This window comes from Electrophorus electricus, chromosome 7 (genome assembly GCF_013358815.1).
Source record: "Electrophorus electricus isolate fEleEle1 chromosome 7, fEleEle1.pri, whole genome shotgun sequence".
Classification (NCBI taxonomy): Eukaryota; Metazoa; Chordata; class Actinopteri; order Gymnotiformes; family Gymnotidae; genus Electrophorus; species Electrophorus electricus.
In genome coordinates, this window is record NC_049541.1 from 8399222 (window position 1) to 8419133 (window position 19912).

Consider the following 19912-nt stretch of genomic DNA (forward strand, 5'->3'; position numbering starts at 1 on the left):
TAAAATATTAAACGCTTCACGATTATGCGTTTCATCCTCGCGCCAGGTGGCCATACTAGTCTTCTTTATATCAACCCAATTTTAGTATGTGTAATACCGCAACAAGCACGACCAACGTTTCTCAACAACAAGTATCAATATCACGGATCCTGGAAGTGTGTCCTGTTGGTGGTAAATGTTGGAGTGGTCACAAATATTTTTGTAATAATACTACAGATATAGCATGCAGTTTTATACAGATTAAAGATAAGATTATTTTCTATAAAAATTAATATAAATATGTTCGCTTTTTCTTTAAGATTCAGCGGTGACTTGTGGGAAGTGTAATCGGACTAACAACGCCTCCAGTGACGAACTCTCCACCCCAAACCTATTCTTTCAAAGAACACGTTTTAACGTGAAAATTGTACTTACAGATACGGAGCCTGATTTTTTTTTTTAAATGTTGTTTTGCTTTTATGTAGGTCTATTTATTTTAACCGCACATTATGTGAATGGTGTTCATGCCCAGTGCTTGTAAAGAATTGAGAAAAACTGTAAAGATTGAAAAGTATGTTGTTCAAAGTGAAGCGGTATCATCTACTTTCAGTATCATACTGCATTATTTTTTATTTTGTATTTGCAAATATATTTTGCATACCGCTGATTAACTCATATGAGACACTTCCGGTTCATTGCCAATTTTTAAAACCGTTCATTGTAGTAGCCAATCATACGAGAGCTTTCTTGTAAAGCTAACCAATAGGGAGTAGCGTTATCTCGAGGCTGCGGTCTTGGTCAGTGGAAATGTGTAAACGCGATAGCGTTTGGCATGGCAGAAAAGTGTTATGCTGTATTAATGTTAGCTAACCCCGTAGACTGTTTAGTATTTTGATTAAATGTTTGTTTACGATTAAATTATTAAGGTTAGAGTGGTTTTAGGGAAAGGAAGGTTTCGTTTTCACAATGTTTCGGCAAAGCAATACGTTTTTATCACAACTGAAGTACTTGAGGTGAGTTATATGTGGCCAAAGTAGAATGAATGAATGAATGGAGAGCTAGATTGGGTCATGTCTGGGTTCTGAGTGGAACAAGTTAATAAGTACTTTTGATACATGATGACACGGGCGAGTTCTTGTGTAGTTATGGCTGAATTTAAGTCGAGTTCCTGTTTAATTTGTCCGTATTGTTTAAATGTCCCTCAAAGTCCGATATGATGTTTGTTGGCACTTTGCTAAAATTACGTTTATTTTTCCGTAGTGTGCGGGGCCGAGAGGCGTGGAGGCCTAAGACTACATCAGCTCCTGACCGAGCTATGCAGTATGTGATAGGCCAGAAGATCCACGGCTTCACCGTCCAAGAGGTACGCCAGCACGCGTTTCCAAAACAAAGAAATGACTCGAATCTCACACGTCAGATTTGAAGTTTTATAGTGGGATTTTGTAAGGAATAGGAGAGTGTCACTTTTGGAGGGGGGTGGACGAGCTCTTCTTGCAGGGTAAAAGAAAAGGTTGAGGTGAAGGTAGAGTTGCGATATAATACCACCAAGGAAATAATTGATTACCTTTTGAATCTTGGTTTTCCTAAATATTTATTCTCATGTTAGTATTTCTTGGAGCAGGGGAAACCCAACTGAGCTATGTGCATGTGGTCAGGAGTAGAGTATGGAAATGTATAAAAAAAAAAACAACACCGCATGCCTGTCTACTAAACAGCATCATCGTCATAATGAATTGTACTGTTGTCCAGGTAACAGCGGTGCCGGACCTTTTCCTGACAGCGGTAAAACTCGATCATGATGTCACAGGAGCACAGTACCTGCACGCAGCTAGAGATGACTCCAACAACCTCTTCAGGTGTGTGTACATATTGTCCTGTGCTTGTGAACATGCTTGCATGCATGTTTAAATGCAGCTGCATTAAAAAAAGAAAACGTAGATGCCCATGAATAATTGCTGTTTTCACTCTTAAACTTTGTGTACTTTTCCTCTTTCAGTACAAGCTCAAAAGTGTATTCTGCTATTTAATAAACTTATAATGTTTAATGAACTTGCTTCCAAATTTCTATGTACAAAACCAGTGGTGAATCAAGGATGATGTTCCCTGCTAACGGACAAGTTGGCAAGTTGTTTCAGATAGGCTATGAAATGCTTTTACTTTTTTCCTGATGTGTTGACACACTTCCTCTACGTATTTCAGTAATTTTTTTGTAAAGGTTTGCGTGTGCACATGTGTTCCCATGCAGTGTACAGTTCCGTACCACGCCCATGGACAGTACAGGTGTTCCCCACATTCTTGAGCACACAGTTCTGTGTGGCTCCCAGCGCTTCCCCTGCAGGGATCCCTTCTTTAAAATGCTGAACCGCTCTCTCTCCACGTTTATGAATGCCTTCACAGGTACTTTCCTTGGTGTACTTGTGCACATGCTAGTTTTTAATAGAGAATGGATTTTTTCTTTATAGCGATTTAATAAACTTTGCCATATGACTTTGAATTATATTGTATGAGAGTCTAAATAATTGGTGCTCTTCCATTTCAGCAAGTGACTACACAATGTACCCCTTCTCCACTCAAAATGCCAAAGACTTCCAGAACCTTCTGTCTGTCTACCTGGATGCTGTCTTCTTCCCATGTCTTCGAGAACTGGATTTCTGGTACAGATCGTTTTCACATGCACACATTAAGGGCCAGATTTACCAAGAGGCATGTGAATCCTGCAGTGTGCTAAAACCTACCATGCACAACTGTTTTGAGTTTATGGAGGATTTGTCATGACAAATCTTCCATTTAGGTGACATTAGCTGCAGACTGGCTCATTTGTATCACAGACACTCAGATCCAGCCAGAACATCTTTTGACCAGTGAGAAATGGAGGCATGAACATGATTCCTGTCTATATACCCTATTATGTTAGGAAACCCAGCTCAATCCATCTTGGATATTACACGCCCACTGGTAGGTTGTGGTCTAGATGGCCGAGCAGGCATGTGAACAAGTACACTAAAGTGGAGTTAGCAAAACCCACACCATAGGGGTTAAATGTGTTTAATGGGGAAACGGGTATAAAATACAATTATGTAATCAACATCACACAAACACAATACCTGGTGAATCTTTACAGGAACATGTACTAAAAGGTCAACGTCAAATTTATTTATATACAGCACTTTTTACAACAGCTGTCACAAAGCAGCTTGATACACAGCCGAATCCAACCCCCCAATGAGCAGGGCCAGGGCGATGGCAGCAAGGGGAAAAACTCCCTAGAGCATGAGGAAGAACCCTTGAGAGGAACCAAAACTCAAAGGGGGTGGCGCTAGCCTGGAATGAGAACTTGGGCACAGCTCAAACAAAGAAATAAACAAAACACACTAAACTATTCTGTGTTATAACCTTTAATCTAATCTAGCAGGAGAAGAAAAAAAAACACCAAATACGCTAGTCTAAGATAAACAATAATACAAGGCTTAACTCCCCCATGCTAACTTAATGTGTCTATACACAATTGCAAATCTATAGGATGCACAATGTAGGTGCGAGCCCTATCTAACCTTTTTTAAGATATTGAGGAACATGAGCCAAACACATCACTGAGCTCAGGATGAAAGCCGTAGGCAAAAAAAAAAAAAAAAAGCCTTCTGGGTGTCACGATCTTCAGATGGCACTCAGATTGGCAGACCATGATGAGACAATGTTGTTGACGAGTACCTGCAACCGAGGCAAACAAACTGGAAGCAACCAAGAAAACCCCAGTGACTCTCCAAACATGTAACAGATGTGTTATCGACTGTGACCATCTACTGCAAGTAATCATGACTTTACACCCAGTGTCGAGTTCAGGCGCAGTGGATGTATGTGCTAACTGAAAAGTAGGGAAAAAAAGAAATCATTAGGGTCATGAAAACATGGGTCTCTCAGGTTCTTAGCTCTGTAACTATCCAATAGCAGTTTATTGAATTGGTAACATTAATATATTTAGCAAATTATGAGGTGTTGCTTACAAAAACACAAACCACAGATATTAACAAAACATTTTATAAAGTTTGCTCATTTGAGGAGTGTTGCTCATTTTATATTATTTTAGGAGCAGATTTTATTTAACTCCTGTGCCACCAGATACATTCAACCCTGAGAATTCTGTTCATGGTAAAGGATGTACAGTTGTGGCCAAAAGTTTTGGGACCAGCACAAATTTTGGTTTTCACAAAGTTTGCCGCTTCAGTTTTTATAGTGGCAATTTGCATCAACACTAGGTTGTGAAGAGTGATCAGATGAATTGCAGTTAATTTGTGGCAAAGTCATTCCTTACCAAGAAAATTGGCTTAATCACAAAAATTACTGCATTTCAGCCCTGCCACAAAATGGCCTGCTAACATCATTTCAGTGATCTTCTCATTAGCTCAAGAGAAAGTATTAATGAGGACAAGGCAGCTGATTTAATTCAACCATTTATCGAATCAAGAATTTCAAGGGGAGAGGATCAATTGCAGTGAAGAAGGCGTCACGGCACCCGATAAAGTCAAACAAGCACCAGGACCGTCTCCTAAAGAGGATGCAGCTATAGGATCGGGTCACCACCAGTGCAGAACTTGCTCAAGAAGGGGTTGGAGTGCAGAGGACTGGGGTAAAGTTATTTTCTCTGATGATGCCCCCTTCAGACTATTTGGGACAGCTGGACAAAGGATTGTCCTGAGAAGAAAAGGTGAGTGCTGCCATGAGTCCTGTGTCATGCCAACAGTGAGGTATCCTGAGAGCATTCATGTGTGGGGTTGCTCAAATATTTGCTAAGAACACTGCTGTGATTAAGGAATGGTGTCAAAACATCCTCCAAGAGCAACTTCTCCCAACGATCCGGGAGCAATTTGGTGATGAACAGTGCTTTTTCCAGCATGACTTAGCACCATGTCACAAGGCAAAAGTGATAACCAAGTGGCTCAGTGAACAAAACATTGAAAGTTTGTGTCTATGGCCAGGAAACTCTCAAGATCTCAATCCCATTGAGAAGCTGTGGTCAATCCTCAAAAAGAGGGTGGACAAACAAAAACACAGAAACTGTGATCTACTCTGAGCACTGATTTAAGCAAGAATGGGTTACCATCAGTCAAGATTTTGCTCAGAAGCTGATATATAGCATGCCAAGGCGAATTGCAGAAGTCTTAATAAAGAAGGGTCAACACTGTAAATATTAAGTCTTTGCTTGAGCTGGATGTATTTTTCAAAAAGTTAAACTTATGAAATGATTATAATTGTACTTCACTATACCATATAATCTGACAAAAGGATCTTAAAAAAACTGAGGCAGTTGACTTTGAAAACAAATGTCAGTCTCAAAACCTTTGGCCACGACTGCATGTTGACCACAACAATACCTTGTATATGATTTGTATAACATCCAGTAAGGGTACTTTTCATGTTGATGGTGTCACTCCTTAATCTGCATATTCAAGAAGTGAAAGATGCTAAAACCCGCAGCTCAGAGGTAACAACGTCTGCACCTGCAAACAGGTCCCTGTGCATCTTTTTTTTTTTTTATATATAAATCATCTTTGACTGCTTTTAGCCCACGCAAGACACTTAGTAAGCCTGGTCAGAATCCTTTGTGACCACAGTAAGATATAAGTGGGTGCCCAGGTGGTGTTTAAATGCAGCATGCATGTATGTGTATGTGTGCATATGTATGTTGCCATCGTGTGTGCTTGTGCGTATGCGTGCTTGCGTTACAGGCAGGAAGGGTGGCGTCTGGAAAATGAGAACCCTACAGACCTGTCATCTTCACTGGTGTTTAAAGGGGTGGTCTTCAATGAGATGAAGGGGGCTTTTGTGAGTCAACTACCAAGAATCTACCATCCTAACACAAATGAACTGTCCCAGTTCTATTGCTTCAGTATTCTGTACTCATTCTATTGTTACCAAACTGCCCCGTTCTGTTGCTGTGACCTGCCCCAGGTCTGTTTCTCCCATAGGCAAACTAATTTCATCTGTGATTTGAAATCTGTTGGCTATCAGAATTGTCAAACGTTTCCCTGCAGTGGATGTGAGTAGTGAAAGTATAATGTGTGTGTGTGTGTGTGTGTGTGTGTGTGTGTGTGTGTGTGTAGTCAGATAATGAGAGTTTATATGCCCAGAATCTGCAGAATAAGCTTTTACCCGATCACACATACTCGGTGGTATCAGGTGGAGAACCACTCACCATACCTGACCTCACCTGGGACCAACTCAAAAACTTTCACTCTACACACTACCATCCCAGCAATGCCAGGTAGACCTGAACTCGATGAGACGGTGATACTCGTGCAGCACGACCACTGCCGCCACCATACCACCTCTCTACAACACATAATAAACACGTACATTAACACGTACAATAGTGTGATGCTGAGGTAACAGCTTTGTGTTTATCACATTGAGAAGTGGCAGTTTGATGCATAGGTGAGTGGTTTGTTTGTTTTTCTCTCATTTTTAAACAGGTTTTTCACATATGGAGACCTTCCATTGGAGAAGCATCTGAAGCAGATCCAGGAAGAGGCGCTGTCCAAATTTTGGAGAACAGAGCCAAACACGGCAGTACCATCCCAGATACGCTGGAACAAACCTGTTAGGACAAATGCACACATACACAAATGCAGTATAAACAAAACATGACATCAGTGTGAAAAATCAATTAAACACATGCGCACACAATTTTGTGGAGGTTCATGCGTGTTGTCATATTCAGAGGGAAGCTCACGTGAACTGCGCTCCTGATGCACTTGCTCCTGACCCAGCGAAACAGAACACGCTGTGTGTGAGCTACCTGCTGGGGGAGTAAGTTAATACACACACGTTCACTCTTCTTTTTTCCTCTCTTTTGCGTACTACATTACAACATTCTTTACAACCTTAACCCTTAATTGCTCAAGTTGTACTTGGTCATAATTGTAAGTCGCTTTGGATAAAAGTGTGAGCTAAATGCCATAAATGTAAGTGTGTCTGTCTGTCTGTCTACAGCATCACAGACACGTATGAGGCATTCACTCTGAGTTTCCTCTCTTCTCTCATGATTTCTGGCCCCAACTCTCCCTTCTACAAAGCCCTTATTGAACCCAAGATTGGCACTGACTTCTCTTCTGCAGTGGGGTACAAATTCACACATGAGCGCACTTGCATGGACTTCTGAACTGAAGTTGCTGTTGTACTGCACCCTTTTTTTCTACTGGCTCTACACCATAAATATTCAGAGTTATAGTAAATTAAGATTTTTTGCACTGTAACATTGACTCTGGCTATTCAGTTGTAATGAGGTGATATTACACAGATACGATGGCAGTACCCGGGATGCTTCCTTCAGTGTCGGCCTGCAGGGTATGGCAGAGGAGGACCTTGAGAGGGTCAAAGGCATCATTAGCCAAACCATAGATTACATCATCGCGTAAGAACTAATTTTTCTTGTCGAGTAAATTTTTCTTGTGGAAATTCATTGGATTCAAGTTCAGGAGTTTAATTGAAATGTATTTAATTGTTGGAAGTTGAATACATTTCAGTTTGTTTATTTGTTTATTCTTAACATATTCATTATTTATTAATACACTTATTATTTAATTGGTATTTAGTTGTTCATTCCTACAGTTTTGTTGTAGAAGTACTTTGAGTTTGTTAAAGCTGCTAGAGATCTGGTTTTGTATCTTAGTGTGTGAATGAATTGAAGGTAAACTGGATTTGAAAGTGGTGTGAATGCGACTGAAGTTATGCTGGTTTTCAATCTCAACTGTGTGGATGGAAATGGTTACAGGACAGGGTTTGAAGAAGAGCGGATTGAGGCCTTGCTTCATAAGATTGAGATTCAGATGAAACACCAGTCTGCCAGTTTTGGCCTGGCTCTTGCCTCTGTGAGTTAAACACACACACACAATCAGTTTTTATTGTTATTATATTTTTAACTTACTCACTGTCTTTGTACCCTCCCCATACCGCCCCCTCTCTAGTATATTGCATGCTGCTGGAACCATGACGGCAATCCAGTACAGTTGCTGAAAATCACTGAGAACGTCTCCAGATTCAGACAGTGCCTGCAGGAGAACCCCCGCTATCTACAGGACAAAGTCCAGCACTACTTTAAGGTAACCAGCCTGTCATCCAATCAGGCAGTCAAGCAATCAGTGAAAACATTTAAATATTAAAGTGGTTCACCAATACAGTATAATGCCATCATTTAGTCAGTTTTGCATTATTTAATGGTAATCAGTCAAACAAGCAGAAAGTCAGTCAGTTAGGTCAAACCCTTAATAACCACATGGCGCACTAGCAGATCCTTCAATTTGATGATGTAATCTTACATCAGTCAGTTTGTCATATTAAAATCAATCAGTGGTTTCAAACATAGTGAGGGTTTGACTAGCATTGCACATTGCTGATCAGTAGTTAGTGATGCGAGCTGATGAAGGCTCTGCACACACTGTAGACAAGTTGCAAGTCCAGCTAGTTGTACGTAAACTGCAGTTCCTGTTCAGACTAGAACTTTGACCAGGAATATGTTTGTAACATGAGAGACCCCATCAGAGGCACAGCAGTGTGTTGCTAATTCTTAATCCTGGCTAAGGACTGGCCTTTATCTTTATTTGAATTTTGAATTTTTTATTTTTATTTTTTAAATGTTGACCAGCCCTGCTTCATGTCGAGACCTTTGCCCTTGCAAATGTTTTCAAATCTTTCCCTGTTCAGAGAGAATGGGTAAGAGAGAGGGGTGCTGTGGTTTTGTAGTGACAGGAGCTCACACAGGCTGGTTGGTGGATGTGTTTCAGGATCTCACAGAAAAGCTGACTGGTGGATGTGTTGCAGGAGAACTCCCACAGGAGCTTGCAGAAAGGCTGATTGATGGATGTGTTTAAGGATCTCACAGAAAAGCTGATTGGTGCATGTGTTTCAGGACAACTCCCACAAGCTGACCCTGTCCATGAAACCTGATGAACAGTACCTGGAGAAACAGATCAAAGCAGAACAGGAGAAACTCCAGCAAAAAATCCTGGCCCTCAGTGAAACTGACCGTAAAGACATCTATGAGAAGGGTATGAACCGGAGGACATCATCAGACTTCTCTCACACACACCGTCTATTCATCTGACACTTGCAATGACAGTTTGTTTACATACTGAATTCATCTGGGCATAATGTTGGCTGTAGGAAAAACTTGCACAAACCATTAGACAGCTCCTGAGCTGCCATCACCAGCACACTCAGTTTCTCCTCGTCATCAAAACAAGGACTAGATAAAACAAATATTTTTGCACATCAGCTGAACATTTATTTGAGGCCACTGTTGGTTAGATATTTGAAGTGACGCTACCTGAATGATTCAGGTTTGCAGCTACTCTCTGAGCAAAGCAAAACTCAGGATACTTCCTGCTTACCTGAGTTGAAGGTGTCCGACATCGACTCCACCATACCCTGCACACCGGTGCAGATGGGCACTGCAGGTAAATACATGCGCGCGCGCACACACACACACACACACACACACACACACATACATATACATACATATATATATATATATACACACACACACACACACTCAGAGGCACAGACAGTAGTAACTCTATCCCCACCTTTGTCTCTGTCCCTGCAGGAGGAGTGCCGGTTCAGTACTGCGAACAGCCAACTAACGGCATGGTGTATTTCCGAGCCATGTGTAACCTCAACACCCTCCCAGAGGACCTGAAGATCTACATCCCCCTCTTCTGCAGTGTTATAACCAAGTGAGTCACAGCGCACACAGGTAAAAGAAGAATGCGAGAGAATTTTGAGCCTGACAATAGTAGAGTTGAAGGAAGGGGATGGGATTATTTGAAGATATAATGCAAAAATAAAACATCGCCCAGACCTGTTTTTTTTTATTATTTTTTTTTTTTAGGTTTTAAATAATCTGATATCATTTCATCACAGGTTAGGATCTGGGGAGCTGGATTATCGGCAACAGGCCCAGCAGATGGAACTGAAGACCGGGGGCATGTTTGTGACCTCACAGGTCATACCAGACACTGCCGACCTCGACCTGTACGAACAGGTAAACCCTGAAGAAAGGAGTACTTAAGCCAAAAATGCAAACCCTGCACCATTATTGAATACAAATGATTGAAAACTTGGCATCTTTAGTTAGGGGTATGCAAATGAAAATGTGGTAATTAGTGGCTAGTATCTTCCATTTATTATAAGCCTTTATTACTAGCCTTGTTGGCATTTTGGTGGGACAGTTCCTCACGATTCAGGAATAATGCTCCTTAACTTGGTTAGGTAGAAGTTTGGTGGGTTGTATACTGTCTCTGTCCTCTAGGGTGTTCTTCTCACCTCCTCATGTCTGGAGCGCAACTTGCCTGGAATGTTCCAGCTGTGGAGTGACATTTTCAACAGGCGAGTCAATATTCCCATTCATCTTCAGTATTGAGCATAACCTAAAAATAATGGACCAGATTCAGAAAACTTGACAGTAACCATTCTACGCTACGCAAAATGACACAGAATTTAAAAGGCCCCTATGAGAATTTACTCAATTTTATTGAAATAAAGAATTTAAGTAATATGCAAAGAAATTACAAATTACATCACCTCATTGCCTTAGGCTATTTTTTGAAGCCAAGATGCCATATATGGACTGTATTAAATGTTTTTCTGATGTCACTAGACCAAACTCGTTTACATATCTCTGCCTTTTCAGTCTACAGCAGTTTAGGCCTGCCCATTTACATTGCAGTGTTCAGGCATCTGAGGCTCTGAGAAAAATGATGGCTCTGAGTGCTTTTAGCCTCTGAGCGCTTTTAAGCTCTGAGCGCTTTTCGAATGAGGTGCAAAAAAACTAAAAAGCTACACTTCAAAGCAGTTTTATAAGTAGCCATGAAGGAAAAATGTAGGATACGGGCTCGTTAATTCCTATTTAGTTACTGTGCCAATAATTGGCACACCCTTGTCACCTTACCATTACTGTAAATTCACCTCAGTCAAAAAAGTCAGTCAAAATCTATGTATATTAGTCTATACACATTAAAGATGCACTCCAAGAGAGACTGAATAACCTCATTCATGAGAATGAAATGGTTTGCTGAAAAATGGCAAGTGTATAAAAATGTAACGCACTTGTAACTTTTACCAAGATGTGAACTGCATGGTTGCACTGAGTTGATGATCAGTTATTCCTAATAAAGACATCCTAATCGTCAAATTGCAAGTTTGCCATCATGTGCACTTCAAACAAACCAAAAATGTGCTTTTCAAATAAATGTGTTAATTAGCTAAATGAATGCATTGGCAGAATCTTGTTGATTGACTTGAAGGTGTAACTAAACATTGTTTGAGAAAAGATCATCCAATCCACATTAACCTCTTACCAGGACATTTACTGTTCGACAGGGTCAGGTGGTATTTTTGTGGGTAGCAGTGTTCTTTTATGAATGGATAACATTTATGCAAATGAGGACAAATTGTAGTAGCACCATATATCACACAAATGGAAAAATATTATGGCAGTACACATTTATGACTGAAGAAATGTTTGCATTGTTTGTTGATATGTCAAATCTGCTGGTAGGTTTTGTGAATTTAAAAGGGCACCACTGAGATATTGTATTTATTATGAAATGAGTTTTCTTCTATGATTTGAAATAATGTGATGCCTTTTGTTCATCTGACTTTTTATTAACTTTAGTTCTGAGGCTTTTACATAGCAAACTTCATTTAGCCACAAACTCTCAATGTGCCATTATTTGAATTTTTTTGTTTGTTTGTTTTATCTAGTTCTCGTTTTGATGACGAGGAGAGACTGAGAGTGCTGGTGATGATGGCAGCTCAGGAGCTGTCCAATGGTATCTCTTCTTCAGGTCATATGTATGCGATGACTAGGGCAGCACGATCTCTCACACCTACTGCTAACCTGCAAGAGACCTTCAGTGGTATGACTCAGGTTAGTCACATAACATGTTCACATGGTGTCTGGTTGTTGTTTTTTTTTTGTTTTTTTTCCTGAATGGTACATTTTATTGGTTGCATATATACATGTCTAAGAAACTTAGTACATTTTTAAGTGAAAGGGTCATGGCAGAGTCTTTTATCTCTTATTTGGCCAAGCTCCCCTTATTGCACAGTGACAGCCAAACATTCACTCTAAACTTTATTTGTAGTCTTGGACTAAAACTGTGCAGTGGAGATTATAGATCTATAGAAAACCTTCAGTTATCCTTCAAAAAGATAGGTGGATGCAAGAGCAGGGGTTTGTACTACAGTTGTGGCAAAGTTTTGAGAGTGACAAATTTTGGTTTTCTCAAAGTTTACTGCTTCAGTTTTTGTGTTAGAAATTTACATTAACTCTAGATTGTTATAAAGAGTGTTCAGATGAATTGCAATTAATTGCAGTCATTCTTTACCAAGAAAATTAACTTCACAAAACCCCCATTTCCACTGCATTTGAGCCCTGCCACAAAATTACCTGCTAACATCATTTCAGTGATCTTCTCATTAGCTCAGGAGAAAGTGTTAACGAGGATAAGGCAACTGATATCACTCTGTCATGATGATTAAATTATAAAAGCAGACTGGTTTTATCATTGCTTTGCATCAAAAAGGCTTCACAGACAAGGGCATTGCTGCTTGTAAGATTGCACCTAAATCAACCATTTATCAGATCATCAAGAACTTCAAGGAGAGAGGTTCAGTTAGTGCTTCAGGGTGCCCAAGAAAGTCCATCAAGTGCCAGAATGTCTCCTAAAATGGATTCAGCTACAGGATCAGGTCAAGGCTGACATCTGGCAGGTGTTTAGTGCATTTGCAAGCACAGTGATGTGTAGGCTTTTGGAGGATGGCCTGGTGTCCAGTACGGCAGCAAAGAAGCCACTTCTCTCCAAGAAAAAACATCAAGAACAGACTGACATTCTGGAGGAAGTACAGGGATTGAACTGCAGACTGGAGTAAAGTTATTTTCTCTGCAGAAGCGCCCTTCAGACTGTTTGGGACAGCGGAAAAAATGATTGTCTGTGTTATGTCTGTCATGCCAACAGTAAAGCGTCCTGAGACCATTCATGTGTGAGGGTTGCTTCTCATCCAAGGGAGTGGGTTTACTCAAAATCTTGCCTAAGAACACTGTCATGAATAAAGAATGGTATCAAAACATCCTCCAAGAGCAACTTCTCCCAATTCAGGAGTAATTTGAAGAAGAACAAAGCTTTTTTTCACCATGATGATGCAGCATATCACAAGACAAAAGTGATAACCTAGTGACTGTAAACGAAACATTGAAATTTTGGGTCCATGGCCAGGAAACTCCCCAGATCTCAATTTCATTCAGAACTTGTGCTCAATCCTCAAATTCGGGTGGACAAACAAAAACACAGAAATTATGCACTAGTTGGGCAAGAATGGGTTGCCATCAGTCAGGATTTGGCCCATAAGATGATGTCCAGCATGCCAGGGTGAATTGCAGAAGTCTTGAAAAAGAAGGGTCAACACTGTAAATATTGAGTCTTTGCATAAACTTGATGTATTTGTCAAAAACATATGAAATGCTTATTATTGTATCAGAGTATACCATGGAAACATCTGACAAAAAGATCTAAAAACACTGAAGCAGCAAACTGTGAAGACTTAAATTTGTGTCCGTCTCAAAACATTTGGCCATGATCTTATGGAAGTTGTACTTCCATATGACCCATCTCACAAAGTAAGGTCTGCCGATCCTGGTCTGCTAGTTGTCCCTTGGTCCAGGCTGTTCACTGTGGGTGGTACGTCTGTTAATGTTGCCACCTCTACCCGCTGGAGCTTCTTACCTACATCTATTCATACATGCACCTCTTTCCACCTGGAAAGTCTTTTCTCAGGTTTTTTTTTTTTTTTTTTTTTTTACTACTTCTGTGTAGGGATATTTTGTTTGTGTGTGAGAAATTGTAAAGTGACCATGGGTATGTGAAGGTCACAATAATAAATCTAATGTTGTTGTTGTTGTTGTTGTTGTTGTTGTTGTTGTAATATTCATTATTTAGAACTGTTGCATAACATTACCGTGTATGTGTGTTCACTCTCAGGTGACGTTCATGAAGAGAATAGCTGAGATGACTGATGTGACGTCAGTTTTAAGAAAGCTTCCCAGAATAAAGAGGCACCTCCTGAATGTAGATAACATGAGGTGCCAGTGCTACAAGTTCCATTATATTTGCTTAATTTTAACACCTGCATATGTCTCTGTACTCTACATGGGATTACAGTGCACTACACAGTGCCTTGAGCACTACTTCACCTGCCTCTAACATCGCATCTCCCAGTGCTCTAAGCATCTGTTCACCTTCCAAAGCTGATACACCATTACACCGTCCAAAGCCTTAATTGCTACACCTCACAGTGCCCTAAACACCATCATGCTTCCATATGCACTGAACACTTGGCACTGTTATGCACCTCATTGAAACAAACACTGAAACAAACATGAAGTATGATAGACCTGCGCCTTCAATGCTGTTAGTTGTGCCTTCCCACACCCTGAGATGTGCAGATTTCCCAGTGTTCAAAACCCCAATAAACAAACCTAGATCAAACGGGTACAACCCGCAGACCCCACCATTACTACATTAAAGCATGAGACCTAGGTGGCAGTGTCATTAAACTCACATTCACCAATTGATTCACACAAGGGAACCATGCAAATGTAACGTGAGTTAGCAAATAACCAATGCTTTTACTATATTTGAGCCCCATTTACATGCAGCATAAGGTAAACAATGTTATCCTATACTGTTGTTCTTCCATCTCAGGTGTTCAGTGAACGCTACTCCTCAGAAAATGGCAGACGTCACAGTAGAGCTGGAGAGGTTTATGGACAATATAGCCTCTACCAGGAAAGAGCGAAAGCCAGTCAGACCAGTTATTGTTGAGGTAATAAATCAAGCTTCAGTTAACAGCTCTTCTTTAGAATCGGATCATGATTCTAATGTGTGTTCCCCCATCCCACATTTTTTTTCCTTCTTTATTTAGAGGCCATTGGATCCTCATGCACCTGCTGGATCAGTTGCTAGCCGTAAACTCATCTCTGTATGTCCATTTACTCATGTTCAGGATTTATTCCACTAGACAGCTTTTACATGGTGTGTCTAACTCACCACCTTGGGGTTTTTTTTAGGAGCCCAATTTTAAGCCCTGTCAAATGAAGACATACTTTGAGCTTCCGTTTCCCGTCAACTTCGCTAGTGAGTGTGTTCGTACAGTCCCTTTCACTCATGAGGATTATGCCAGGTAAAAACACACTTTCAATTTTCATTGACCTCAAAATTAAATGAAAATGTTTGTTTTAAAAATATAGCTCTTTCTTTCTCTCTTAGCCTGTGTGTTCTAGGAAGGCTGATGACTGCTAAGTTTCTACATGGAGAAATCAGAGAGAAGGGTGGAGCCTATGGGGGTGGAGCAAGAATGGGGGGAGGTGGCCTGTTTGCTTTTTACTCATACAGGTATATTTGCACACAGGATATGAAACGGGATTAAATTTTAAGGACAGGAAATGCTTATTGTTCAAAATTTTCCTTCCCATGAAAAATGTACTCAACAGTGCAGCTTTATGAACTAATACATTTTCATACCTATATGGAGAGTACCAGTAAAAAAGATAAGCAGAGCAGTGTCTCATCAAAATATGTAGAAACCCAATTCAAATCCATAGGTTATTTCAGCCACAGATTAAAAAATCTCACCCTCTAGAGAAAACTACATCTACTATCTTTGTTTATACTCTTGAGTCTCCATTCTACCGTACCTCGTCATAATCTTTTATAGCCATCATAATATCTACATTCACATTTACGGCATTTAGCAGGCGCTCTTACAGAGTGACTTACAAAAGTGCTTTGTCATTTACTCATAGAATATATCCAAGTACATTAGGTTAGAGTTAAACATACCAATGAACTAGAATACTGTAGAATACAGGCATGAATGCTGATGCCTAGAAATGCAAAATACATAAGGTCCAACTTTAAACAATGATAAGTGCTATAAACAATAGCAGTCATCACATCAAAAATATACTTATACTTTCAAAATACAATTACATAGATTATTAATATACTGTAACATTCTATAGTAATTATACCACTGTGCCAGCTTTTGTTCCTACTGACTCTCCTCACTGTGATCCCACAGAGACCCAAACTGCTCCCAGACACTGGCAGCATTTCGGAAAGGTGTCGAGTGGGTATGCGATGGGAAGTTCACACAGCAGGACGTGGACGAGGCCAAACTGTCCGTCTTCTCTACTGTGGATGCCCCAATAGCTCCCTCAGACAAAGGTCAGAACCCCCCCCCCCCCCCATCTATCTGTTTCATTTGTTTTTGTCTGATTATTTAGGGGTTTCCTGTTAAGCTCTATAAAAGTAGCACCAAAGCATTGTTTGTGGATTGTCCTGTGTTAATAAGAAACATTTATCATGCTACCTTATTATAAACATTGGATCACTTACTAGCACATGTATGCATTTCTTTCTCTAGGGTAGCTCGTTCTGACATTACACTTTGAGACAGTTTAAAATTGAAAAAGCTTTTCTAAAAAATGTGCTATGGTGTTCGACTCTGAACATCTGCCTTCACTTGTCCTGTGCTGCAGGCTTTGGGCTCTTTGTAAACGGGATTAGTGACGAGGTGAAACAGGCTCACCGAGAGAGACTCTTCGCTGTGATGCGCAAAAACCTCATAGATGTGGCTGGCCGGTAAGGATCCACCGAAAAGAAAGCCAGTCAGAAAACATGGCCATAACAGAGTTTTTACTGTCTTTTAAACTGCCTTGCATCCAAGCTGTGTACAGATGAGCAGCTGGAGATTTTTTTTTTCCCATGCAGCATATGCTAAAATAAAAAGTTAAACTTTTAATATACAGCAATAAATATTTTTCCCATATCAGTACACACATCAAATCTTTCCACCGTTTACATACAATGGTCCTTATTCTTCAAATCTGGGCATAAAACAAGTGCAAACAAATTTCACCCATGGCTTTGTTGTACATCAGTTTCATTTTTGGTGTGTATTTATTGGAGTGTGTGTAAATTCGAGCTGAGTAGTTTGACCTGACATTGGTTTGTGGTTAGATAATCAAAATCATAAAAATATCACTATCAGTAATGTCATGAGAAAATAGGAAATGATGATCCTTGTATTAAAATGGAAGGCAATTTATTGTCAACATGTAATTTGTAAATGTCTGCAATTAATTAATCTTAATAGACAAGCACCACTAACTCTCCTATACTGAAAGGTTTTTCCATCTGGATCTATTTCCATTTTGTCTTCCATTTGGAGTGCACACCAGCTGCTTAATGCTTACGTTTTATTAGCCTAATAGCGCTACCTTAATACCTGTATAAATTGGGATAGGATGAATGCAAATAGTATGTATATAAGGGCAAAAAAGGCATGTCCTTTGCAAGTAATATGTAAATGAGGCATCAGTGCGATGTCACTTGTTTGTGCAGATGTATTCAGTATGTCATTCAGGGCGGTGAAATCTGCACTCGTTTGTACATAGCCTTGATGAATAAGGGCCACTTTGTTGAAATGTTGGAGCAAATTTTATATTGGTTGGTAAAAACAACCAATCAGTCCTGTTCAACGTTAAACACACAAGCTGATGTGTTGGGGCATTGCACTTTTAAACATACATTCTCCAGCTGCACCATTGGAAGCGCCTTCCTTGCAGGTACAGCTTGCGGGTGTATAGTTAAGACAATAGCCCATCCAAAGACAATAAGGCTTGTAAAATTCCACAGGAAAAGCTGAGCCTGATAAACTTGCAGTGGTCAGTGAAGAATTAACTGGAGTGTCATGTATAAGAATAGACTGGAGTGCATTGCAATAGGTGGCCCATAGACAGCATTCTTAATGTTCAACCCTTTTTGTCTGCAGGTATCTTGGATTTGGCCAGAGTACACGTGGAGTGGCAGTTCTGGGTCCAGAGAATGAGAGCATCAAGAAAGACCCATCCTGGGTTGTAAAATAGACCCAGAATAGATTTGTGCTCTGATTTTATTTCTGCTTTGAAAACCTTTACTTACTGGATAATCATATTGCAAATATTCCTAGATTTGCTCTGTGGAATGCCTCAGAATCTTTAGCAGTCCATTACTAGCATATAGTCATAGGTTTGATTAATCAGAAGAAAGCCCTGGGTACACCAAAAAGATGCAAAAGATTTTTCTTATGACTGCAAAGCTTTTTTAGGACTTCTGCTTTCAACTTGACCAGTACAATTAGCCGTAAATAAAATTAACAAACAGCACTACACTAACCCCATCATTAATGGGGATCTAAATTTTAGTCTCATTGGCTATCCTTTATTCCCAGGGGAAAACAAAGTATTTTGTAAATCCATTTTGCTAAATGGTGTTTGACATCACCGTTTATCCTGAAATCAGTGTTATATTGTCATGTCAGATTGAAATATTTATCCAGGTTTTTACACTGTAAACAACCTCTCAACGCACAAGATGCAATGTGTTCATGTGCTATTACATACTGATCTAACTACCTAAACCAGTGGCTGTTACTACCAGTTCCAGTGCTGACTCACAATGAGCTGCCCCTTTCCTTCTTTTTGCCAGCTCTGACATGCCTACTTCATCAGCCAATCAGCACAGCTGTTCATGTGTTACATGTGACAGAGCAGGAAAACCACAGAGTGCAGTGCTGGGACTGAATATAATAGAAAATAAATATTGTTTACCTTGCATATTGCATATAATTGGTGGACTCCATCAAATTGCTGGGTTTTAACAAGCATTGCTTATTGTTCTGGTGGTGTATTTGTTGATGGACGTTGATGACACAAACATCTTGAATCCTTTGAGATTGATCTGGTTTTCCTACATGGATCCAGACTGGAATGTGTGTTTAGCAAGATGAGCCAGTTCCGTTGGGTACCAGTTCCATTTAAGCTGGTATTAAAATGAAAAGATCACAACATTCTGGGTAATTTTATTTTTAACAGGATTGTTGCCTCATGGTTAAATATACATACTTTGAAAGATTTATAAAAGTGAAGGAAAGTGAATGACTGCTCTAATAAATAACATTTGCAAATAAGAATTTAATTGTTCTTTAATGAGTGCAATTATGGTCCTAAGATATGCACCACACTTTTACATCAGAAAATTAATATTGCAGCAGTGTAATAGTGTTTATGTGCAGCATTATTGGTTTTATTAATTACATATATTCTGTCGCTAGTGGGGGTTTCCATTCGGGGGGTGTACTAATGAAGCAAGCTTTTGGCATCAAAACTACCTTCAGTTGAACTGGTGAATCAAGAAATGAATGTAGCTTTGTATTACACCTGAACTGGTCCTCAGAGCCCCATTCTGTCTAAATGTTTACACCTGAGCTGGCTAACCCATATTCTACATTCATTAATCTTGGGTCTGGCTTGAGAATCTGAGGTCTTAAATATGTACATGATTGTATATAATAAGTATATTATTATATATATTTATATATATTAATTTGTTATTGGGTTTGTTTGGACTGAATGACATTTCTATTCACATCACAACACACACCAGTCACCTGCTACCGACACAGACAACTCCAGCTTTAGAACACAGGTACTTGCACAGGTTCTGGCTAAGCATACAACATACAGCAAGGTGCTAAAGAGAGCAGCATGGGGACAGTAGTTTTGTCAAATAACACACTTTACGGCACACTTTCACAAGACTGCAGAGAGAAACATTACCTACTCGGTTTTGCTTACGATAAAACTCTTCAAAGTGACAATTTTGACTATTTTCTCTGCACAAGAAGCATATGGTATGAGGTTATAGCACGAGAAGGTTATAGCACATATTTCTTATGTGCAAAGGAAGATCTCCTAGGCACCGCATCGGTGTAAGCAGAGTCTGATTAATTAGAGGTATTTAAGAGGCAAATGCTACAGTTCTACATTTATACA

The 19912-nt window shown here is 39.8% G+C and overlaps 1 protein-coding gene and 1 non-coding gene across 3 annotated transcripts; one reads left to right on the top strand and one right to left on the bottom strand.

Annotated features, from left to right (window-relative positions):
• On the bottom strand, positions 1-109 carry LOC113591797. The gene has a single exon (XR_003412238.2). It is a non-coding gene; the product is annotated as a U6 spliceosomal RNA (small nuclear RNA).
• Positions 110-303: 194 nt separating this feature from the next.
• Positions 304-19050, top strand: pitrm1 (pitrilysin metallopeptidase 1). 2 transcript variants are annotated; one of them, XM_027032031.2, is made up of 27 exons: positions 304-550; positions 1240-1342; positions 1729-1835; positions 2225-2376; positions 2519-2633; positions 5703-5799; positions 6078-6238; positions 6447-6573; positions 6695-6783; positions 6967-7095; positions 7274-7387; positions 7748-7844; positions 7941-8075; positions 8882-9020; positions 9312-9428; positions 9581-9710; positions 9898-10018; positions 10286-10362; positions 11740-11905; positions 14016-14116; positions 14739-14859; positions 14959-15015; positions 15104-15216; positions 15303-15428; positions 16117-16262; positions 16577-16679; positions 17872-19050. In XM_027032031.2, exons 1-27 carry the CDS (start codon positions 495-497, stop codon positions 17963-17965), a joined length of 3093 nt encoding a protein of 1030 aa, XP_026887832.2. In that variant the 5' UTR covers positions 304-494; the 3' UTR covers positions 17966-19050. The 2 variants fall into 2 exon arrangements, with proteins under 2 accessions (XP_026887832.2, XP_026887839.2); XM_027032038.2 differs by lacking the exon at positions 304-550 and adding an exon at positions 637-992.
• Positions 19051-19912: the final 862 nt, after the last annotated feature.

Bases quoted from the DNA above. Each gene is read 5' to 3' on its own strand.
- pitrm1 (XM_027032031.2), top strand. From the start codon at position 495: ATGGTGTTCATGCCCAGTGCTTGTAAAGAATTGAGAAAAACTGTAAAG. The intron at 14,117-14,738 runs GTGCCAGTGCTA...CTTCCATCTCAG, and splicing joins CTGAATGTAGATAACATGAG to GTGTTCAGTGAACGCTACTC. The intron at 15,217-15,302 runs GTAAAAACACAC...TTTCTCTCTTAG, and splicing joins ACTCATGAGGATTATGCCAG to CCTGTGTGTTCTAGGAAGGC.